Here is a 21,692-nt window from a genome sequence, read left to right as displayed (position 1 = left end):
CCACCGCCCGAGCGTGGCTTGGGCTGGCAGCAGCTAGACCCAAAAGACAGATATTTTGCAGAGAACAATCACTGTTCCCACTTGCTTAATTGCTTTCACTATTTCCTAAAAGAATGTGATTCACAGAAATGAGAGATATTTGGCCACAAAGGTGACACGCAGCCTTTGAAGGCTGTTCTCCAGCATCCCTGGTCCTGCTGCAGGGAAAAGCCGATCAAGATATGGTTTTGTCGCATTGCAAAGGACACCAGCAGCTGTGGGAGAGGTATCAGTAATAAGCAGCAGGGAGACAGCTGAGCAAGACAGTAGGGTGAAATCCTGCCCTCCAGCGACAGCCAGAGCTGCCAGGGCTCCTGAGGACAATCTCAAGGGAAAATGAGGGCAGAAGATATTTTTCTTCCCAAAGGAGCAGATGAACCCTGGAAAAACTGGGGACAAATTACTCCAGGATTGGACAGGACTTAACCCCCTGTGGCTTTGCAGGGAGGGAAACAGCCACCTCTCACCAGCAGGGACAAGACCAGTGACTTTTCTGGCTGTCCCAAGCCTCCCTCTGCACAGGCTCAGGGAGATGTTCTGCAGGAGGCATGGTGCCACCAGAGAGAACACAATGGATGAGCAGAGACAGATATATCTTTGCAGGTACCAGCCCCTCAGGGTGGTCAAGCAGCAGGGTGAGCCCACCCTGGTGACCAGCACCTACCTCGGACCAGTCACCAGTTTTCCACTGGGGGCACAAGAAGTCGCTGCATCGCTGCACTGTCAGCTTCTCCTGCTGACTGCACTTGCTGTCGTCCAGGACATCGTTGTAGGTGTTCACACACATAGCTCGCCGCCGCCGCGTGCCCCCGCCGCAGCTCTTGGAGCACTGGATGGAGAGACACCGAGTAAATAGTTTGCTGCCACCCTATTATGATCCAAGAGACCATTTATTGCCTTCTCCCTCTTTGCAGTCCGGACTGTGAAGAGACTGCAGAAAACCTCCAGAAGAACAATTTGTACTTTAAGTAACAGGCTGTTACTTTATATATTTCTTTAAAAAGCCAATCTTGCTAAGCTTAATAAAATCTCATGGCAATGAGTTTCACAAATTCATTTCGGGTTATAACCTCACTATTACTTTTACAAGCGTTGCCTTTCAGTTCTCCAAAAGGCTGTTGCTCACTCTTTTTAGGAGAGATTAATTCCCTCTCACCAGCCCCTCTTCACTGTGCCCTCCCTAGATAGCCCGAGGTTTATCGTTCTCTTGGTGCCAAGCCTGCATTCAGAGATTTTCTCGTTCATGGAAAAACTAAAAAATGTAAACGAAACAAATTTCAGAGTCCTCTGCTGACGGTAACATGTTCTCCCCAACTCCTGGGCAGTGGTGCCAGCTTTGATGGGAGAAGACAGCCAGCAGGGCTTAACATAATTAAGATAGACCTTGGGATGCTTAAAAGCATAAATTAATTGCAGTGGAAAATAAGGAGTACCCGGCTGATTTGGACTAGTGTCCCCCAGAAAAAGCAATGGAAGCAGAATCACTGCAGCCAGCTTTTAGAGACACAATGTTTGCAAACTGAACAGCCTGACGTACCCCTGTGCAAGAAGGAGACAGTGTTTGCTGTACCACCGAGCATCCCTTACCTCGGTCCAGGCTGAGTACCGCCACCCTCCCATGTTACAGTCCCCAGTGCACTTCTCCCTCGTGCTCGGCTTGGGCTGGCTGCTGCAGAAGCGGTCGTCGACCTTCTCCATCTTCCCCTCCAGCCTGCTGTACTTGGAGCAGAAGATCTCCAGGGTGCGGTACCCCAGCCCGCACTGGGCCGTGCACTCGCTCTTCCTTGCGACGTGCCACCTGAGCCGGGGAGAGCAAACATGAGCTGCAGGGCGCTGGGACTCTGCCGGTAACGTGCTCGAGGGTGTTTGACATAAATGAGGAGTATACAGTCTTGAACTGGAAGTTTTGGCTCTTTGTAATACTTCCCAATGTTTTGTGGCTTCCAAAAATCTGAGGCGACTCATGTTGGCATGGCTCCTTGCAGGGAAGGAACTGTCAACCAGGTCCCTCTTACAGGCAGCAAAGCCACACTGCGACCCTGTGGCACCACGCAGGGCGGCACGGGGAGTCCGTGGCCAAGCAAGGGAGCAGTGCTTTGAAGGTTTTGTACCCCACGTTCCCCTGCAGGGGTGTCACCTCAGCCTCTAAAAACTAACAGCTGAAAAATACAGCATCGGAAAATGATCTGCCCAGGCTTGACAGGCGCTCCACATGGCAGGACACCTGCAAAACAGTTTCAGCTCCCCGAAGTGAATGACTCACTCCAAGACACAGGAGCCCCAGAGGTGTCAGCAGGGGTTGGAGGTGTTCCCTCTCAACAGACAGATTCCCATTCTGCTGCCTTCTTCCCGGGATGAGCAGCTGGGACTGGTGGCTCTCAAGCATCCACCTGGGGATGCGCCCCTGCTGCACATCAGCCCCGACCCCAGCTGTGGAAAGAGATGCTGGAGTCAACAGGAGCTGATTGCCCCCTCATCCCACTGGGGTGGCGCCATGGGAAGGAGGCAGTGACATCCCTTGCGGGTCCTGGAGACCCCCGGGCGGCTGCAAGCGCCTGCGCAGGGAGCACAGAGCCCGGGCAGAGGGAAGCAGAGCAGCTAGGAGAAGGATAAGATCAAGGGGATTTGGAGTTAATAGCTCCTGAATGGAGGGAGCCCTCACATCCCTGCCTGCTTTTCAAACTCCTGCATTTACCCTTCTCAAGTTTCCAACCTGTTGCAATGGCAACAGCTGTTACCGCGACAACCCGATCTACAGCCCCTATACAGCCCCTGTACCGCCCCGGGTTTAACACAGCCAGAGAAACCCCTCGGGAAAGGCGGCATCTGAATTGTTTCAGCAGCAGCCGTTTAATGCCACCATATTTAAGCTCCAGAAAGGAAAACAGCTTGTTTTTTTAAAGGAAAACGGGTTGTGGTGATTCAGGCCATGCTCCATCAACCCCAGCTCGCCAGGAGTTGTCTGGGGACAGCCCCAAACCTGCTCCGCACTTTAAGCCTATTCTTTGCTTTAAGCAAATGATGATAAATCCAAGTGTTAGTTAGTCTTTTGCTTTAGGCATGTTTTTTTTCCTCTTTGCAGTCTGTTTGTAGGATGGTGCTGAGCGATCCAGGCAGATGCAAATTTCAGTGCTGTATTGCACAGGGAGATTTTTCAGCATTAGGTGAATTTGGTTTTTATAGTTAACACTAATTTAATTCAAGAAGAGAAATGTGAAAATGTAGGAAAGTGCCTCTGAATACACAGCTGATGGATGTCAATCCTTCTTGGTTGACAAAGAAGCAACGGCTAATCCTTTTCTTTTTTAAAATCTAATACAGGCTGATGAGAAAAGGAATTATGGTGAAAGCTGAAAGGAAAGAGGAGTAAGATAGGATGTAACGTATACACATGGCTGAGTAGAGTGCACCTTAATTCACATTCTGTGTTACAAAGCTCAGTGACAGGGTCAGGCTGGGGAATTCGATCACATCGCTGGTCCGACACCGTGAGCTGATCTGACTCTCTCGTACACACGGGTTTTCTTTTTCGTTCTCCTACACAGAAAAAAAACCGGCACATTGTTTGAGTCACACAGGAAAGCCATCAAGTCAGATATTTCTCTTACTCCTTTCATAGTAGCATTTAAGAGGCATTTAATTAAGCTTTTAAATCTCTTTCAGAAACAGGGAGGAGGTTAAGACTAAGAGGAGCAGAAGGGGTTTAACGCAGAGGTGATGGATGCAGGCAGAGCTGCAGTGCACCTGCAAGGATGGGCTCTGTGTGTCTGGCACAGCCAGCACTGGCAGGTGGCAACGACCGGGTGCCAGACCCCAGACCAGACAGCGATGCCTTTTGGGGCCTTACGAAATGCCACGTAACCTTTCCTGCACTTGGGCTCCCTTCACCTGCAAACCCGGTTGCAAGGCTTACCTGGCTCAGAGGGGCTGCCTGCTCTGGCACCGAGAAGCAGCAGAGCAGTGCTAGGTTACCTGCTTGTGTGATGCTATCTACTACTATAGCCCAGGGAAACAACCACACCCACAACGTGAGAATCTCACAGAAATCAGACACAGAGGGATTTGACAGCAGTGCCCAGATCCCAGGTGAACCCAAAACTAAGCCTTCCCAAGCACCCACCTTGGCAGAGCTTACTGCAGGGCTGCCACGGGCCATATGGATTCCAGTAAAACTGCTGAGGTTTGTCCTCAATGGGGATATTAAACGTGTAACGAACGTCAGGATTGTACAAATTGCCGACTGATAAAACCTGGCAGGAAAAAAGATGAAGCGGAGTAAACCAACACACTTTGCTGCCCACTCTTATCAGACCAATAATGCTGGGCAGACATTTCCACACGCACAACATATACTTCACCTGAAGTGTTATTTCTTGCTCAATCCGATCTGTAGAATTAATCCTTTCAATAGTATTATCCGATCCACTGTATTCGATCACAGCATTCCCAACTTTGATTTCCCTTTTAAACATACTGACGACAAAGTCTCCATTTAATATAAAGTCTCCTTGACTGTTAGATAAGGCTGCATAAGTGCAAAAAACAAGAACTAAAGAGGCAGAATTAACTCATACGTACATAATAACGTGGGTCATGCGCTCTCAGTGCTCCTTTTCACTGGGGTGGGAGGAAAAGCCCACTGGAACTCTCAAGCAGAAAGGATGTAAAGAGAGCAGCAGAGCTCTTACAGATGTTGTGCCTTCTCCTTTTTCCTCTGGAGAGCCTCATTAAAATAAAGGCTGAGTGCCTGAAGTTGTTGCTAAATACTTCACCCATAACCCAAGGCAGACAGATACCCAAAAGGCACGCCGAGCCGGCTGCTGTACACGGCGCACACAGTCTGTAGCCCCTTGTGTACCACAGAACTAATACTGGCCAAACCTTTCTATTAGCTGTGCAGATAGGGTGGCTTCCCTGTGGCTTCCAGGTGTGTTCTTAGGGTAAATGTATGTACCCTAATTGCCCAAGCGTCATTTTCTAGTAAAGAATTACAGGGAGTTTGGTCAGTATCTCCCCCAATCTCTCCCTCTCCCTCCTCCTCCTGTACTTTTTATTATTCCAAATCTTAAGGTATGTGGAAAGCACTGAAGGCTTAGAGCCTAAATGCTTTATAAAAGGAACGGTTTCCTGAAAACAGCAGTCTGCTGCACAACTTCACACTAATGCGATTATGTAGCTAATTTCCTAAGTTAGTTTCCCCACCATTTCACCCATCACAGCTACATTACTACAAAGCCTCTGTACTGAAAAATCTAGACTTAACACCAAAACACCAAAGGGAAGGTTTTTACACTGAATGAGGAGAGATAATGAAGCAAAACACTGCCCGGTAGGAAACAGACATAGAGAAAAACTCACAAAGCAGACGCTATACTCAACCAAGTTCCACACTTTGGAGGCTTTAATGTCATTAGGCAGTAGTAAAAGTCATTAAAAGATTCCTTCCCGTTTACTGTATCTCCTACAACAGTAGGTACACGTCTTGGACTTGATGACAACATCAAATTCCTCCTAAATTGTTAAGCAACTACAATGTTCACAGTACTGAGGGCCCAAGATTTCACACTCAGTGAGCTGCAAAATAAGTGGACACATGCACACTTCTCATTTGCTTCTAGTCAGGCCTAATGTGAAGAGATGCTTTCCCAGCAATATTAAAGCAACATTAAAGAAGATTTGACTTTGTTGCTTCCGAAGAAGATTAAAGGCCCTCCAAGAAGAACTGAGAGGTTCTTTGGGGCTCCTTCTGGGGTGAACCAGTTTGAATAGGTACAACATGGGGAGGATTGTTTTTTCTAGAAAAGATAAATAACAAACTGTACCTCCCTCTCCCAGGATGGAAAACTATCACACCTCGGTAAGGTTTTCTTGGCAGCGATATGCATTCATGCTGCACCATCTCATGCCATTGATGTGAAGACGCAGAAACGTTGCAAGGCGGCTGTAGGCGAATGGCAGTATGGCCACAGTGACAGCCAGCCTCGCATCATCCCAGGCTGGGAGTGAGGATGGGGAGGACCTGCTCAGCTTTTTGCGTGAAGAAAGGGCCTAGCCACGTGGATGGCATTTCAGGGCGACAGCAAAGCCATCGGCGCCGTTTCCCTTTGGTGCATGATAGCCTGCTCTACTCATTTCTCAAGTGAGCTCCTTTACCTTCGATGAGCTAGCAGCCACCAGCCTAGCCCTATTTTTAACGTACCCAGCCACAGCGAGCACTTGGGCTAAGCCCCACGTTTTGCAAAAATGCTCAGCAATGCAGGGATTTTGTCAGACGACATGAGATGAAGCGCCCTGCTACGAGGTGTAAATATGGGGCCCCACACTGCCGGAGCGCAGCTGGCAGTGCCAAGTGCGGGGTGTGCAAAAGAGGAGGAACAGAGCTGGGAGAGCGGCCGCCTCCCTGGGACCGAGGGGTCTGCAGCCCGAGTCCCTGCTCCATCAGCCACCTGAACAGACTCCGAGGGACCCAAACAGGGCTTAACAGCAAAACCAGCTTTCCACTGGCAGCTGTAACATCAGCTGTAACATGCATTTATGTTATCTCTGCTACTGAGCCCAAAGAGAGCTCTTGATGGGGTCAATCACTGATCAGCATGGTGGAAAAGAGACACATGGCCATGCTAAAAGTTGTATGTGCGTGCGGCAGCCTGGGCTAATGCAGCACCACGAGCATTTTCATCTGCTGCTAGCGGCATACTCACAGATTAGAGAAAACTGGCTATGAACATGTAACAGCCAAAGGTCAAGCTATTGTTAGGTTTAAATCAAACCAATATCTTTGGTGCAAGGTATTTCTTTTCAGTTACTTATCGTTGTCGGGCGGGTACAAGAAGGGCTCAGTCTAAGTGAAATCAGAATTATTATTCTCAGAGGACTAGAAAATAATTTCTCTTTGGATTTATTCGCGCACACAACTTTCAGAGTATGGCATATTTACGCCCTAGCCAAGTCACGGTGACAGCAGAGATGTGTTAAGTTGCGAGGAGGAGACTCCAGCAGAACTCAGAAGACTGTTCGGTTCCCAGCTTTGTGCCTCAGCTCCCACCCACAGCCCAGGCTCGACAGACCCTCTCAGCCCCGGAGACACTCTCTAAGGAGATATTTCTTACAACCTGTGAACCTCCCAAACTTTGCATTAAGGATGGCGTGAACATAAAGCAGGAACAAGATAAGGCTGAATGTTTGGTAGACGTCAGAGATAAATTCCTGATAAGAAAACGTCTCCCTTAAATGAATTCTTCATTCTCCCTAGCAGAGAGCAGCCAGTAGATGTATCACCACAATAAAGCAGATTTCTGGACTGAAAGAAGGACTGCAACTCACCCAGGTAGTTGTCATCCTCTGGTTTCCCTGAGTAACTGTGCTGACGCACATCAATATTGGTTGCACCAGCTGGGATGCGGACCACAACATTATAGCCTAGAAAAGATTTAACAGAAAGTCAAGGCTATTATACAGGCATTTCATTTGCTTTTTATGGGGGGAAGGGAAATCAGCAAAATTACCTCACATTACACAAGCTGATACTTTTCATTTAGGGATAGCATAAATAGTTATAAAATGGAATATGCTATAGCTAGAAGGATTTTGCGTTTTATATCAGTGTTTTTGTAGATTAAGTGTGGTAATGGCTTTTATAGACCCACATTTTTTACTATAAAGTTTTTAGCAACAGATTCTTACCATAATGCACCGTGTTAAATGTGCCTGCAACAGTTTTGCATGAAGAATTATCCCCACCACAAACACCACATTTATCTCTTCTTGCTTTTGAATTCAGCACATGATCGCATCCAGCTTGCTTTGAGAGAAAAATTGAAAAACTAGATTGAGCAAATACAGACCAGAACAGCATTTACAAACCTCCCAATTAAGACACACAAAAGCTGTGTATGCAAGAGGCTGCCATGAGACAAATTGTTTTGCCTCCCCACATTTTCCCACTCATTTACAGTGTGGCCATCCCATACCATTTTCAAACAAAAATCTTTTTTACAAAGCAAGAATCACAACTGCCATTTGCACCAAGCCACGCTTTCGCTAGAGAAAATTTTTTGCATCAATTGTTCCCATAGAGAAATGTGTGAAAAATAATTGTGAATGGAAATGTCAAGTGCTCCAGGGTCTGACCGAGAAGAACCAGGGCAGACCACAGAAGGAAGGATCACTTGGATTCCGGCTCAGCGCCCCACAGCCCTCGGTAACGTAGGGCAGACGTACACGCACCCTACACTTGAGTGTGTCCAAAGAAGAGCAACGGAGCTGGTGAAGGGTCTGGAGCACAAGTCTTATAAGAAGCAGCCAAGGGAACAGGGGTGGTTCAGCCTGGAGAAAAGGAGGCTCAGGGGGGACCTGATCACTCTCCACAACTACCTGAAACGGGGGTGTAGTGAGGTGGGTGTTGGTCTCTTCTCCCAAGTAACAAGTGATAGGACAAAAGGGAACAGCCTCAAGTTTCACCAAGAGAGGTTTAGATTGGATATTGGGAAAAATGTCTTCACTGAAAAGGTGGTCAAGCACTGGCACAGGCTGCCCAGGGAGGTGGTGGGGTCACCATCCCTGGGGGTGTTTAAAAAAATGTGCAGATGTGGTGCTTTGGGACATGGGTTAGTGGTGGACTTGGCAGTGCTAAGCTAACAGTTGGACTCCATGATCTTAAAGATCTTTTCCAACCTGAATGATTCTGTGATTCCACGTGTGACTTTCCTGCAAATCTGGAGGTTGGCACAACAAGCCGGGGCTCACGGAGCCTGCAGATGCTGCTGGCAGCCCCTGAGCAAAGCGACCATGCCAACGACGGGGTGCAGCGACGTGCAGGAGCGCCAGCCTGCCACGCAGGACTGCAAATCACCCTTCACTGAGGAGGAGGGAAAATAATTACCCGGCAAAGGCCCTGCACACAGATGTCATTTGTGTCGGGGCCACAGGGCGTCCCGTCGATGACGCGATCCCGCAGCTGGTAATATGCTGTATTTCCCGCCACTCGGCAGAACAGCTTGCACCGATCCTTCATCAGGACTGGGGATGGGAAGGAGGAAAACCAGAAGCACGTTATCCGAATGCCATCACCCTGACGTGGCGATGCAGGAGGCAGGATCTGCATCCCCCCCGCCACTTACTGCCGCTGTATTTGGGAACCCAGCGCACGTTTGTGGGCAGCCCGTTGATGTTGAAGTGTTTTCCATCAAAGTCGGCACACTGCTCATCCCGAAAATCCTTCTTCAGCTTCGAGCACTGTTCAGTGTTGCAGGATTTAAACTTCATTCGACGACCCACGCAGTATTTCCCACCATTTTTAGGCCTGCAGGAACAAGATCAGGCTGGAAACAAGATGCAAATGCAATTCTGCTACCTGCTCAGCACAGTCAGGATTTGCAAGACCCATTTTGTGGGCTCTGTCTTTGTGCGTGTCTTTTAATTAATACCCCAGGCTGACAAGCAGGAGAGGTCATGCAAGTGTCTAAAAAAAAGACAATATATGTGATGCTAGAAAGGGATGAAAAAGGGAATACTTGCTCTCAAATGCAGCAATAGCGAGAGAAGCCAGCAAGGAAGGACATCATCTCCCTCCCCATCTGAAGATTTAGTTTCATACCGCAGGATCCCATTTGGGACCATCCACAACTCCATCAATCCTATTGATTTGGTAGCTGAGAGTGTGCATCTGATCTAGTGGGTTGCAAATAATTAAACTCACAGCAGAAAGGAGAAAGGGCTTCCCTGCAGAGGCTGAAAGGCCAGGCAGCACTCAGTCTTCAGGATTTCTAGCCCAAAATGGTAGAAATGGTAATGCTAGACACTTTTAAACAACTTTATCTCCGTGTATTCCAGAAAGCACTAAAGGCAGCCAGTAAATACCCCCATTTTATAGTAGGATGACTCCGGTATAAACTGGGGAAAGTGATATCATCTAAGCCACATAAAGGCCAAGTGGATAAGCCTAGGAGAAATTGTCATTTTGACTTTCCTGACTCCCAGGTTCAGGGCTCTAGTCATAGAACTACTTTTGTCCTTATATGTAGACAGAGCCTTTGGCAGGTCACAGCTCACTTTGGGGACTGAAAAAGCCCCTCGCCCCAGCCAAGCAGCATGGGCACAAGTGGCACGTGGACTGCATTGGGGGAGCCTAGCAGAAGGTGCTTTTTTGGTGAGGACTTATTTTCAGCTATGGTAATGCTACGAATAAATCTCCCTTGGGATACAAGCTATCCTATTTACTGTCCTTTCAAAGGACATTTCTTCTAGGAACTCAGGTAAAATTCCATATGCCCATCTATGTGCAGCGTTCCACATATATAATGAATTGCAATAATAAAATAAAGAAGGATGCACTGTGCTTTAAATGTTCCAAAAAAAACCACCCGCCAACCACTGCCTCTGCTGCTCTCTCCTGAAACTTCAGATGAAATTGGGAGGGCATGGTGGCTTCTACCAGCTACCACCATTAATACGCACAGTAAAAGCTGCAGCACTGCCCAAGAAGCTTTCCTTTCCCTGATGTTACAGAAGGAAAGGTATTGCAATCTGGATGAAATGTTGCCAGGGTCAACTTGGGCAAAGTTATAATTTTTCCTTTTTGGATAATTACACCAGCTAAGACCTGCACTCAAGGGAGATGCAGTTAACATGCATCTTGGCCATCAGCATGGGAAAGCCTCCACCGGCCGAGGTTCGCCCCAGCCTCTCCCCTTAACAGATGGCTTCAGAGGAGCCAGTGGAGGGCAAGAGCATCCCAAGCAGCCAGAGTTACTGTGTCCTGACTGTGTTGTGGGCCCTTGAAGCTCAGGACAACATTTTTGCTCAGCTCCAGCCTCTGCTGAAAAATAACTGCTAAACCTAAGTCTTTCCCAGCCCCTGAGCAAAAACAAGGGTCTGTGCTAGCAAGAAGTGCAGACCAGAAAAGGGACTTGCTGGGTGCTGAAGTCCTGGTGCCCACACCTCCTGCCTTTCAGGGCTTTTCTTTGGGATCGGCTCTGCCTCACGCTGGGACCAGATGCCCATCGGTGCCCCAGGGATGCTGGCAAAGCACATATTCCCTTTGAGCCTCCTTGGGAAGGAAGCTGGTTTGCACACTGGGAAACCCTCCAAAATGTGAACTAACGGTGATAAATGGGAACTACCCCTGCCCTTAGCACTGAGATGCCCACCGCAAGCTCTCCTCATTCCATGCAGCCAGCATCTCCTAACATAACAGAGACAGAAACTCCCTGCACACGTACGAGGGTCTCTATACACGGTGAGTCAATTTTTTAGCATCTCTGCCCATCAACCACCTAGGAAGCCCAGCAGTGCTTTTTCTGCCATAAATAATAATTCTTCATTCTTATGTTTGAAAACTATTTGTGACTGAAGCATCAGAGGTCTTGTAAAATAAATGGGGAGACAGGGGCAAAGAGCAGCTTGCACTTGCCAAAAAATTATCTGCCAAATGGGGAAGGGCAGGCAGGCTTCACACCCCAGACTCCTCCAGCAGCCGCAGGTGAGATGCAGAGCACCACCAGCTACGCAAATGGGATTTTTCCTGCCAGCATCCTTTCCTCACTGAGAAACATACTGCTGCCATGGTGCAGACCCCTCAAGTCCTATCCTAAATGCCAATGGGTATGATTTGTCTTTAGGCACAGCCCGGAGCAACAGCTGGTAACATCAGCTCACATACCATCTGAAAACTAAACGTGTCGCTTGCAAAGGTTTCCGATGCTTGCAATTAAGCAAATACCAGTGATAAAAAGCCCAAACAACCGCATGATGCCCTGTGCAGATTCCTGTTTACAGACTGATTTTATACCAGTTCCTAGTGGAGCAAGTCTATAGCCAGTTTCTACTGATTTAGTCTATTCTCTGCCTCGGTATGACAAACAACTTGAATTAATTTAGCTGATTACACTCGGGACCACTCCAGAGCTAACCCGGCACAGCAGCCCCTGCGGATGCATCCCAGACTCCTCCTGCCTTGCAGAGATGTGGTGACTGCTGGGGTACCACCACTGGAGCCCACCCTGCAGACTGTGCCCATGCAGGCACATTATCTACCTCCAGCTACAAAGGGATGGTGCTACCATCGAACTACGCAGCACATGGGGAAACTTCTGAGGTGTGGCAGCAGCACACTGCAGCCCTTGGTGAGTCCGAATCGTTCATGGGGGAGTTAACAGGATTCATCATTCTCACTTTGACAGCATTTATACCACAGCAGGACTGCTGCAGTTTGACAAAGGCTCTATGTTACGCAAACCTCTAACAGGGCATTTCTTTAAAAAAAATTCCAATTACAACATTTTTATGGTAACCACATTGCTTCCAATGTAAATGAATTTAATTTAAATGAGACTTTTAAATATTAAGTTAGTTAAGAAACAACACACTGGACCCTTTTTTTTTTTTTTTTAAAGGGTGTGTCTAACAAAATCCAAACTGCCTAAGCTACTGTATAGCTTTCTTTTCTTTAGACATGACCCCTGAGGTTGAGATAACACTGAACACACCACAAAATGAAGGATGCTAAAACTTGCCATCACATTGCAGACTGTCAGCTTCGTAACTCTGGCAGTAAATCTCCCTGCAGCCAGTGTTTGGGGCTGAAACACACTCACACTTTTGACATTTCAAAACAGCCCCAAACCACCCTGACAGTTTTACGGTGTTTTTAAACCAGTATTGCTTTTCACAGAGTCTGAGTAAACAGAAAGAGCTGACCCTGAAAAATAAGCCAGCCTCATATAACGTCGATTTTCAGTGTCAGAGAGAAATATGAAATACTTCCCACTACGTTACATTTTTAAGGATAATCATCAACAACGTAGCACAGAGGTGAGAGGGAAAGCAGTGCACACATAGAAACCTCCTTATTCTGCCTCAGTTTCCCTTCTCTCCAGATCATCTATTTGATCAACAGCCAGTGTGGACCCACTTCCAACCCAGCATCATTCCCCTTACAAGCTCCTGCACGCAGCCCAGCTTTGCTGCATCCCTCCCAGCACAAGCAGACAGGCCTGGGGGACAGTGGGGTCTTCTCCCCACTCCCACCCCAACAGGTCTTAAATACGCAATGCGCAAGGCAGCATCTGCAATGAACAATTCCACTTGCAGACCCTGAGGCAGCACCCAGCTCCGGGCAGCCCAGCAGCAGAAGGTACGGGCACCTCGCCAGGCAGCACTGCTCTGGGGGTGCCTTGCACGTGCTCAGCCCCAGGGGCAGCAGCTCTGCCTAGGGGCACTCAGACCGGCACAGTGAAAGACCCCTGGGGAATTAACTGTGGGAGACGTGTTCATCTGCTTATCTGCTTATACGCCCGTGCTCACACGGTGACTGCAGATAAAAATAAATCTGTGAAGCTCTAGCATGCACAGATCAGTCTGAGATGTCCTTTGCAGCATCCGGGGGAGCCCTGGGACTAGGAATTGCCGTGTGTGCTGCCGGTGGCCTGCACAGTTACCCATAAATGTGTTTACATGTCAGGCTCAGGCAGCTTTCAGCACAGGTGGATACTTTTGTGATGGACTAAGATGCAGACGTGATCCAAGTCGCATCCAGAGGTAACACTCCCCCCATCCTGAAAACAGGGCTCCTGGTATTGACATCTTACAAAATATGCCTTTTCCCCCTAATTCTGCAGCTATGCCTTGCCTTGAAAACCAGGGCTTGCACCACAGGCCCTCAAATGTGATACACCACAGCCGTGGCCGTGTCTTTGTGGGCTTTGTCTGTACCAACCAGCCTCAAATTCCCAAGTGGGCAATCTTGGTGGGAAGGGTCTGGTCTGGTTAGCTGATACATTCCTTCAGCGTATGTCAAAACACAGTCTGCTGTCATTTCAGAGGCTTACAGCTCTTTCTACGGCCCTGCAGGATGCTCGTCTGGGTGGGTGTCGGAGCACATTACAGAGGCAGGAGCTGCAGCCTTATTTTCTGTACCATGACGGGGGTGGGGGTCATTTTCAATGCCAGATTTAACATGATATTTTACTGGTATGCAAGATCCCACCCCAGATCCTCAGGGACAGAAAAAGCTTTAAAAAGCTAACCCAACTTTGAATACAAAAAACCTTATTGAAAACTATTTCAGACCTTACTCAAGGTACCTGGGTCGGTTTTGCTGCCTTCTACAACAGAGGAGAAACTGTGTATTTTGAAGTACTTTGAAAAGCGGGAGAGGCAGGAGAGTACCCAGCAAATCTCATCCACTTGGATCATCTCAGCAGCCCCACTAATGGGGACGCAGACGGTGGGAGCTCATGCTACAATGTCAAATTACAGGGACAACACACAGAGTCAGTGTAAAGCTCTGTGGATGGTGCTAGGACAGACGACTCCTCGCAGAGACACTGCGATGAATTGGAGAAGACGCCAGTGCCAGCTCCACAGCTCTCAAAAGGGGCCTGGAAAATACCCGCTATTAATGCTAAGCACAGGGGATTTCACAGGCAGCTTGGTGCCGAGCGTATTTAGGTGCTTTTGCAAATCCCAGCCAAAGATACAGTCCTATGAAACGCCAAGATACAAACACAAGGTATAAGAGAAGATGGAATTTAAAATCCCTTGGCTAACCTTTAGGATAAAGGAGATTTTTCTATCACAAAAGGCTATCAGTCCAAACAGATGCCCCTCCATAAGATGGGAATACATCTCAATGACAGCATGCAAAGGTTCAGCAGCAGAGCTATTTTTGCATGTGGAAAGATATTTTATTTTTGTGTCTCCATGGCTACTGGAAGACCATATGGCATGTGCTGACTCAGCACAAGGAGAGGAGAACTCCTTTGTGCTTGTGTGTCGTTTTAATTAACTTGCTGGTGAACTACTCCCTTAGCTTTAAGCCTTCTCTTTCAACGCTTGTCCCAGCACCTGAGCCAGCTTCTCCCATCACCTCACCACCGGTGCCCGCAGCTACAAGCTCTCCCTTCTCTCATTAGCAGTGGTGAAACTGTCACTGGCACATCACTAATGGCAATTCCCTTGGCAATAAGCCATCCAACACCAATGATGAGAAAGTGGAAGGAGCCTGCTCAATCTTTTTAAGACCCTTCAAGACCAACCAGCTCCACAGAGCTCTCTCTCCATGTCTCAGTCCCAAATGACAGCCCAGAAAGCATCCTGCCCACTGCTCCTTGCTTGCATGGGCTGAAAGGAAGCAGTTAAACAGAAACCAGCACAGTTTGTGATTTATGCAAACAGGCTGTTTTCATACCAGTTGCTCAACCTATTACTAATATTTTGCTGGCCACACATTTATCTCCTTGAAGTCCATGACAAAATTCCCTGCCAATTCAAAGGGTGCAGCATTTCGCATTCCAGGCTGACAGCAAACATTTTTGAGTGCCACTTTTTAATGGGGCACAGATTTCTGCTGAGGTTTGGCTAGTCTGCACCAGCTGACATGTAACTGTAGAAAGGATCAGCTGCAAAAGCAGCCAAAAGCCGCAAAACCAGCCAAAGCAGGAGTAAAATGGTAGAAAACTTGTATAAAGGATCTAGCCTGTAGGAACAGCTGCAAAAGCAGCCAAAGCAGGCGTAAAAACAGGGTTCCTTCCCTTCTCCCTCCTTTCTGATCCACAACTTTGGTGCAAAAAGACCACCTTTGGAAATGGACCCCAGCTGTGCCTCCCCAGGAAAACAGAAGGCGATAAATACACACAGATATTAGCTTTTTCCTTCTCTCTCTGCTGAACGGATCCCTTTTTAGTGCACTTTTCCCACAAACCAAACCTGCGACTGGCTCCTCCTCGGTTCCCACGCTGCCTCATCCGTGCCAGGCAAAGCCACCCCTCTCCAGGGCAAAGCCGCCAGTCCCTGGGGCACGCATGGGCTGCGGACAGCCAAAGGGGATTTCAGCCCATCTGGGCAACCCAGCTGCTTCCCCCCGTTTCACCCACCCACACTTCCCCTCCGTGCACTTACTCAGGCCTGTTGCACTCTCGTATCGCCGTCTTTATGCCACCGCCACAGGTTCTTGAGCAGGTCCCGAAAGGGCTCCACGTCCCCCAGGCTCCGTCTATCACTGGCGCCTCTCGCTCTTTGGGCACGCACATCCCAAACCGGCAGTGCTGCGTGCGAAGGAGAGGTGGGAAAGATGGGTTTGCGTTGTTTTTGCATTACGAGACGACCAACAGCGACCAGCCTGGACGACAGGACTCAGGCATACTTATTTCTCAACCACACGCAAAATGCAGCAGACTTTGCAATCAAATAAAATTGAGCTTCTTTACTTTTTGTCTGTCACCCCCGTATTTTTCTTTCTCTGCACCCTTAAATGGAGAAGTAAAGGCAAGGTGCTGAGTCCACAAGAGCAATTTATGGGAAGAAGACTTAGGACAACAGCTTTCTGCTGAATATTCCCTGTTTCTTGGTGCCAAACAGCATCAGGTTTTGACAAAGCTGCTTATCTGATTTCCTGGAGAGCTGTGGCAGGGGAGGAGACAGGCAATGGGGAAAAACACAAGGGAAAACTCAAACCTCCCTACAGCTGTACAAAGTGGGAAAGTTAACTTCCAAATTCAAATAGCAAATAAAATAGAAAAATGAATTCCTCAACCCAAAGTTGGTTGGAATTTTTTTTTTTTTCCTCACTCAGCCATAACACAGGACTTGCCAAGGCCTGGCCTACACTTTTGTTTTCCAGTTATAACTCTTGTTTCCTTTTGTTTGGAAAAGTGGCTTAAATTTATCTTAGCAAGCCCCCGCCCCCCATTTTTATGGTATAAATTGTGCCCCTTTGGAGTATGTTTGCTAGTTTGACTACCCAAAGCCCTGGACATGTGAGGTCTAGGGGAGTGTCTGGCCCCACCAGAGTGGATGGCAGTGTCCCCAGGACCCATGAGAGCAGGGCATCCCTCCCACTGAGCAGTGCTCCCTAAAGCAGATTTGAACACAGATGTGCTCAGCTGCTGGCATATGCCTAAATCTCTGCAATTATAGGAAGCCCAAACATTGCTGATTGCTCACAGATTAGAAGAGGTTACAGACTTAACAAAGAAAACGCGTAGTACATCATTAAAATATTCCCTTGCCATATTTCTCTGCACCAGGTGCTGTTCAGGCAGGGAAACACCTGATGATCTTTACGGGAAAGGGGTTGGATTTACTGATGTACTGCATTTTTCCAGATCTTTCACTAATAGCAGAACAAGGTTGTCTCAAGACACACCGTGAGCTCATCCTGCTTTTTTAGACATCCTTATGAACCACCTTAGGGAAAGTGATATAGGGAAAGAGCAAAATCAAGCTGCCGTGGGGTTCTGCACGCAGCCCATAGGACACTGGCTCTGCAGCATGTGTAACACTTTTTGTCCACAAAGGCTGGCTTGTCGCATTGCTTTGTTAAGGAAGAGAGCAGATCTCAGGTGCACGTGCCTATGGGCACCAGCTTGTAGCTTGGGCCCTAAATGTGGCGCTTGCTCAGAGGTGAGCACGGTCTCTAGGCTGCAATGTGCCCTGGATTTGCTTTCATCTGAAGATTTGACTCTCCGGATAGAAAGTGGCTGAAAAATATCTGCTACAGTACAGGACAGAAATAAAATAAGCTGAAACGCCTGTTTGTTTGCTGTAGGATAAACCCTTACAATGCATAACTCCTCCTGGCATTCAAAGGGTTGAAAAACTGCAGGATGGGGACCCCATGCCAGTCCTGTACAGGGACAAAGAGGTCTGACAGCCATCATCAACGTACAAAAAATACATGACACCAATCCAACACTGCTGTCCCAGTGGAGAACTTCTCGCAGCCGTGTTGATGCTCACAGCTAAATATATAACCACAGTCATGCTTGGCACCACTGACCCAGAGAAGATGACCGAATAGCTAACTAGTGAATGTACACAGCGAACAGACCATGACATGACCTATATGTCTGCCACCCAATGGTTGAGAATTAACCAGGAAATCACCTACATCCCTTGATGTTATTAAAAACTGGGGGTTTGGAGTTGATGGTGTATCAAAGGGTGGGGAGGAAAAAAAAAAAAAAAAAAAAAAGAGCAGCTGTTTTACATAAACAGCAAGATTATCTTATGGAAACGCAATAGTGTTTCTTGGAACCACACTGTGAATAGTCTGGCTGTGCCTTTTTTATTTTAAAAATAATTTCTATGTGGAGTTACAACAGAAAAACTAAAAAGTCTGCCAGGGTTCTCTTTGCTATGAGTTTACAGATCAGAAAATGAGTAAAAGAGTTTTTGTCTGGAGCAAATTCAAAGTAACTTAGACACACAGTTGAGCAGGAGAGCAATGGCAGGGACGGGAGACAAGACAACAGACTTTCCTCTCCTTTGTCTTGCCACTGGAGTCCCAGATAATTCACCAAATCCAGCTCCCATCCTTGGGCTGACTTTGGCTGAATAGATTAGCAGGGGGCAGACAAGTGCTGTGAAGCTTCATGCATGCATAACATATACGCTACCTGCTGCCATACGGCAGGAGACAGAAATGATTACTATTCCTCTACTCTTCTTTTACCATTCTTTAAACAACCTTGAAAACCACAAGAGAGAGAGGCCCAAGTTTACAGCCCTCTTTATTTTCTTTCAGTGATTTATTTCCACCCAACAATGCACTGGTGCTGTGAAACACTGTAAACCACCACGACTGGTGCTCACCCAGCAAAGGCCAAATTCTGGGCTGGACTTATTACTTGATTTAGCAATATTAAATTCAGTGTTCTCACATGCAAAATATGCATAAGCTAACACACCCGTGTTGTTTCAGTGTCCTTGATTTAAGAATAAATTTAGAGCCTGGTTAAATCTACATCCCAGTAGGTTTAGCTATATATTTTTTTTTAGCTATTCAGGCTCCCTCATTTCCAAAGGTATCTCCATAAAAAATGGCATAGTATTTTCTCCATCTGCCAAACCATATATCACGGGCTTTAAACGTGCAGACTTGAGGCAAGGCATTATTCAGCAAGCAGCAGTTTGATGGGGCTCCTGGCCACAGCAGAGTACCAAAATAGTGATTTATTCCAACAAAAAGCACTCCAGACTCACACCTCAGTGCTTTACAAGCCCAAGTAAACACTGAGGAGAGGGCTTATGATGATCTGAATCTTAAGCTTGAATTAGACCAACACACAGATCCAAGAATTACTCCATAAAGACTTTTTGTGAGAATACATTCAAATGCCTGAACATGAGTGGACTGCATTAGCTTTTCTTAAGAGCCCATCTGCTCTCAGCTGAGAGGTTCAGGTCACACTTGTCTAATTTGTCTAAACTTGTCAAATTGTCTAAATTTGTGGACTGAAATGTTTTTGCTTACAGGGTCTTTATTAAGAGCCACACAGCTGGACACTGCCTCCTGCATGACATGGGGTAACTCTGAGGAGGTGCCAATCTGCTCCATCACAGTTGTTTGCACATCACTCTGGTCATACCCAAGGGTAGCTGCAGGTTTGTCGGAACAAAATTGCAGCCCATATTTTTGGAATTTCAGGAAAACACTCATTTCTGAGCTTCCAGCCATGAGCAGACCCCTAAAGCTCTCTAAAAGAGAAGCTGAAGACACAAGGTCTCAAGTCACAGGGACTCCGAAGATGCCAATGCTTTATCCTGAGGCACAAAACAGGGAGGATTTTACACTAAAACATTAAATACTGGTGCACCACTGGCTCCAAGGAGTAGCACCGGAATAGGATTTCTATCCACATCTCCAATGCACATTCTCAACAACAAAAACAAACGTGTTGACTGCACTTTTCCTTATGAAAGGAAGGCAAATTGATACATTATAAGCCCATTGTCTTCAAGGAAATCAGTCAAGTGTCATTGAACAATTGGCTTTTCAGACACATGCAACAAAAGAGTAATTACCAAGGGGATCCCACAGCCTGTATGGAAACCTGTATCTGAAATAGTATCCCGATATTTTTATTAAAATACATTTGGAAAACTATGAATTAAAATGTTGACTCTTTCTAAAGACAACTTTAACTGTTGACCATTAATAGCCAGAAAAGCAAAAATTTTTACTAGAGCCAGATGGACAATACTTTTGTTCAGACATAAATGATAAAAATTAGTTAGTATTTTTCTTCAATAGCTTCAGTATCTCAATAAAAAAAAGAAAAATCCTCTCAACTATTTTTTTCCAGATCTGTATACCTAAAACCTAAATACTTACTCTAGAAACCACAGCACTAGCTGAAAACCAACACTGCACCTTGAAATTGAAAGTTCCTATGAATTACTGCCAGAAACGTTCCATACAGAAACCGTCACGCAGTTCTATATTTTACTCTGAAGTTGTCAAGATGAGAAGCCAGTTGGCAAGTTTATTTTACACAAAATTACTAATTGCTCACATCACATAGGAAATTTCTAATAAAATCCTAGGGAAGCTTTGCTAAAGTTTTGTTCAGGAGTTCACTCCAGGGCATTGATTTAAAAATATAAGTGCTCCAGAAGGAATACCTGCTTTAAACAACACGCCAAGCAGTTGATTTTAATCACATTAGCTGGGGTAGAGTTGACCCACGCACACCAGGCTTAAAACAAACCAAGCTGCTTTGGGCTTCCACCCTTGCAGTCAGCAGCTGTGCCCCGTACAAGCGGCCATTGGCACAGGAGGATTTTGGCTGATGTGCTTAGCCTGGGCCCTAGGAAACGTAGCTACGAGACATGAACCCCCGGGTATTACAGACCTTTCCCGGCTCACATTCTGTCCCGTCAGCCCAAGGTGTGTGTTGGGTACGACATCCCTTGTGCGCACCATCGATGTTAATGCACCAAAGTCGCCGACACTGCATCTGCTTAAGTTATTGGAAAGATCAAAATATTAAGTAAATATGTGCCACATGCCTTACCAGATAGATGATCCTTTATGAAATTAACCCCCCAGGATTCATCATTAGCTCACAAGCCTGACAGTAATTTGATGGCTTGTGAGTCTCCCATTCATCCAACCCCAAAAGGCCTTATTTTGCTCTGGCAATACCAGGAAAAACAAGGTGTGGAATGTCACTTACCATATAGGGGCACACCTGAGATCCGGGTCCAAAAATTAACTCACATTGTTTGTTGACATCATAAATCAGCCCCGGGAGCTGCTGAGGCAACGTGTAAGTTCTTGATGAAGGTTCATCAAGCAAACACTCCCCATAACCCGTGCTACAACACAAATCGAAAAAAATGGTGTTAAACAGGAGGCGATGAGACTCGAACCCATTGGTGTTTACCTGAATTAGCCTTAGGGCAGGTGCACACCACATCTACCGGATTTAACAAGCACTACAACAGCTACTGCAGACTCAAGCACAGGAGGGTGCGTTACCCATCCGCTACCCCCCCCCAGTGCTGTGCCAACGACCACCCACCACAGTGCAGTCAGCTCCCCTGGTAAAAGCTTTTCTGAGTGTGCCCGACCTGCATTTAGTCCCTGAGCAAGCACTGGTACATACTGGGAAAAAACCTCATCGATCAGCAGAACTGCCCAAAGGATCAAGCTGCTGGATTTGCCACTGCGGCTCTCGTTCTGTTTCCCATCACAACATATGGGAAGGCATCGCAGCAAAATGGGTGACCACTGTGCATCAGACTGACCCGCGGGCTCCTGGAACTGTGTTCCCACCATGGACGAGTGCCAGGGCTTTATCTTTACCTGTGGAGCAGAAAGGCAGATTCAATCTGCCTCCTAAACCACGGCTCTATCTGGGCCACAGGGC

The 21,692-nt window shown here is 47.1% G+C and overlaps 1 protein-coding gene across 8 annotated transcripts in view; it reads right to left on the bottom strand.

Moving 5' to 3' along the window:
* ADAMTS9 (ADAM metallopeptidase with thrombospondin type 1 motif 9) overlaps positions 1-21,692 on the bottom strand; it is an 86,212-nt gene that overhangs the window by 44,698 nt on the left and 19,822 nt on the right. For 7 of the 8 annotated variants that reach the window (XR_005827295.1, XM_040589533.1, XM_040589536.1 and 4 more), the window contains 12 exons: positions 20,997-21,138; positions 20,673-20,780; positions 15,937-16,082; positions 9,159-9,340; positions 8,921-9,057; positions 7,723-7,840; positions 7,363-7,458; positions 4,398-4,564; positions 4,160-4,289; positions 3,450-3,576; positions 1,627-1,837; positions 704-868 (listed from right to left, as the gene is read on the bottom strand). Coding sequence is in view for 7 of the 8 variants with exons in the window: in XM_040589533.1 (XP_040445467.1) it covers positions 704-868; positions 1,627-1,837; positions 3,450-3,576; positions 4,160-4,289; positions 4,398-4,564; positions 7,363-7,458; positions 7,723-7,840; positions 8,921-9,057; positions 9,159-9,340; positions 15,937-16,082; positions 20,673-20,780; positions 20,997-21,138 (1,729 nt within the window). In the remaining variant the exon portion in view is untranslated. The remainder of the gene's footprint in view (positions 1-703; positions 869-1,626; positions 1,838-3,449; positions 3,577-4,159; positions 4,290-4,397; positions 4,565-7,362; positions 7,459-7,722; positions 7,841-8,920; positions 9,058-9,158; positions 9,341-15,936; positions 16,083-20,672; positions 20,781-20,996; positions 21,139-21,692) is intronic. The other variant, XM_040589534.1, reaches the window with a different exon arrangement.

The sequence above is a fragment of the Falco naumanni genome, chromosome 4, assembly GCF_017639655.2.
Source record: "Falco naumanni isolate bFalNau1 chromosome 4, bFalNau1.pat, whole genome shotgun sequence".
In the NCBI taxonomy this organism is placed as follows: domain Eukaryota; kingdom Metazoa; phylum Chordata; class Aves; order Falconiformes; family Falconidae; genus Falco; species Falco naumanni.
This window is presented reverse-complemented; position numbering and strand designations above follow the sequence as displayed.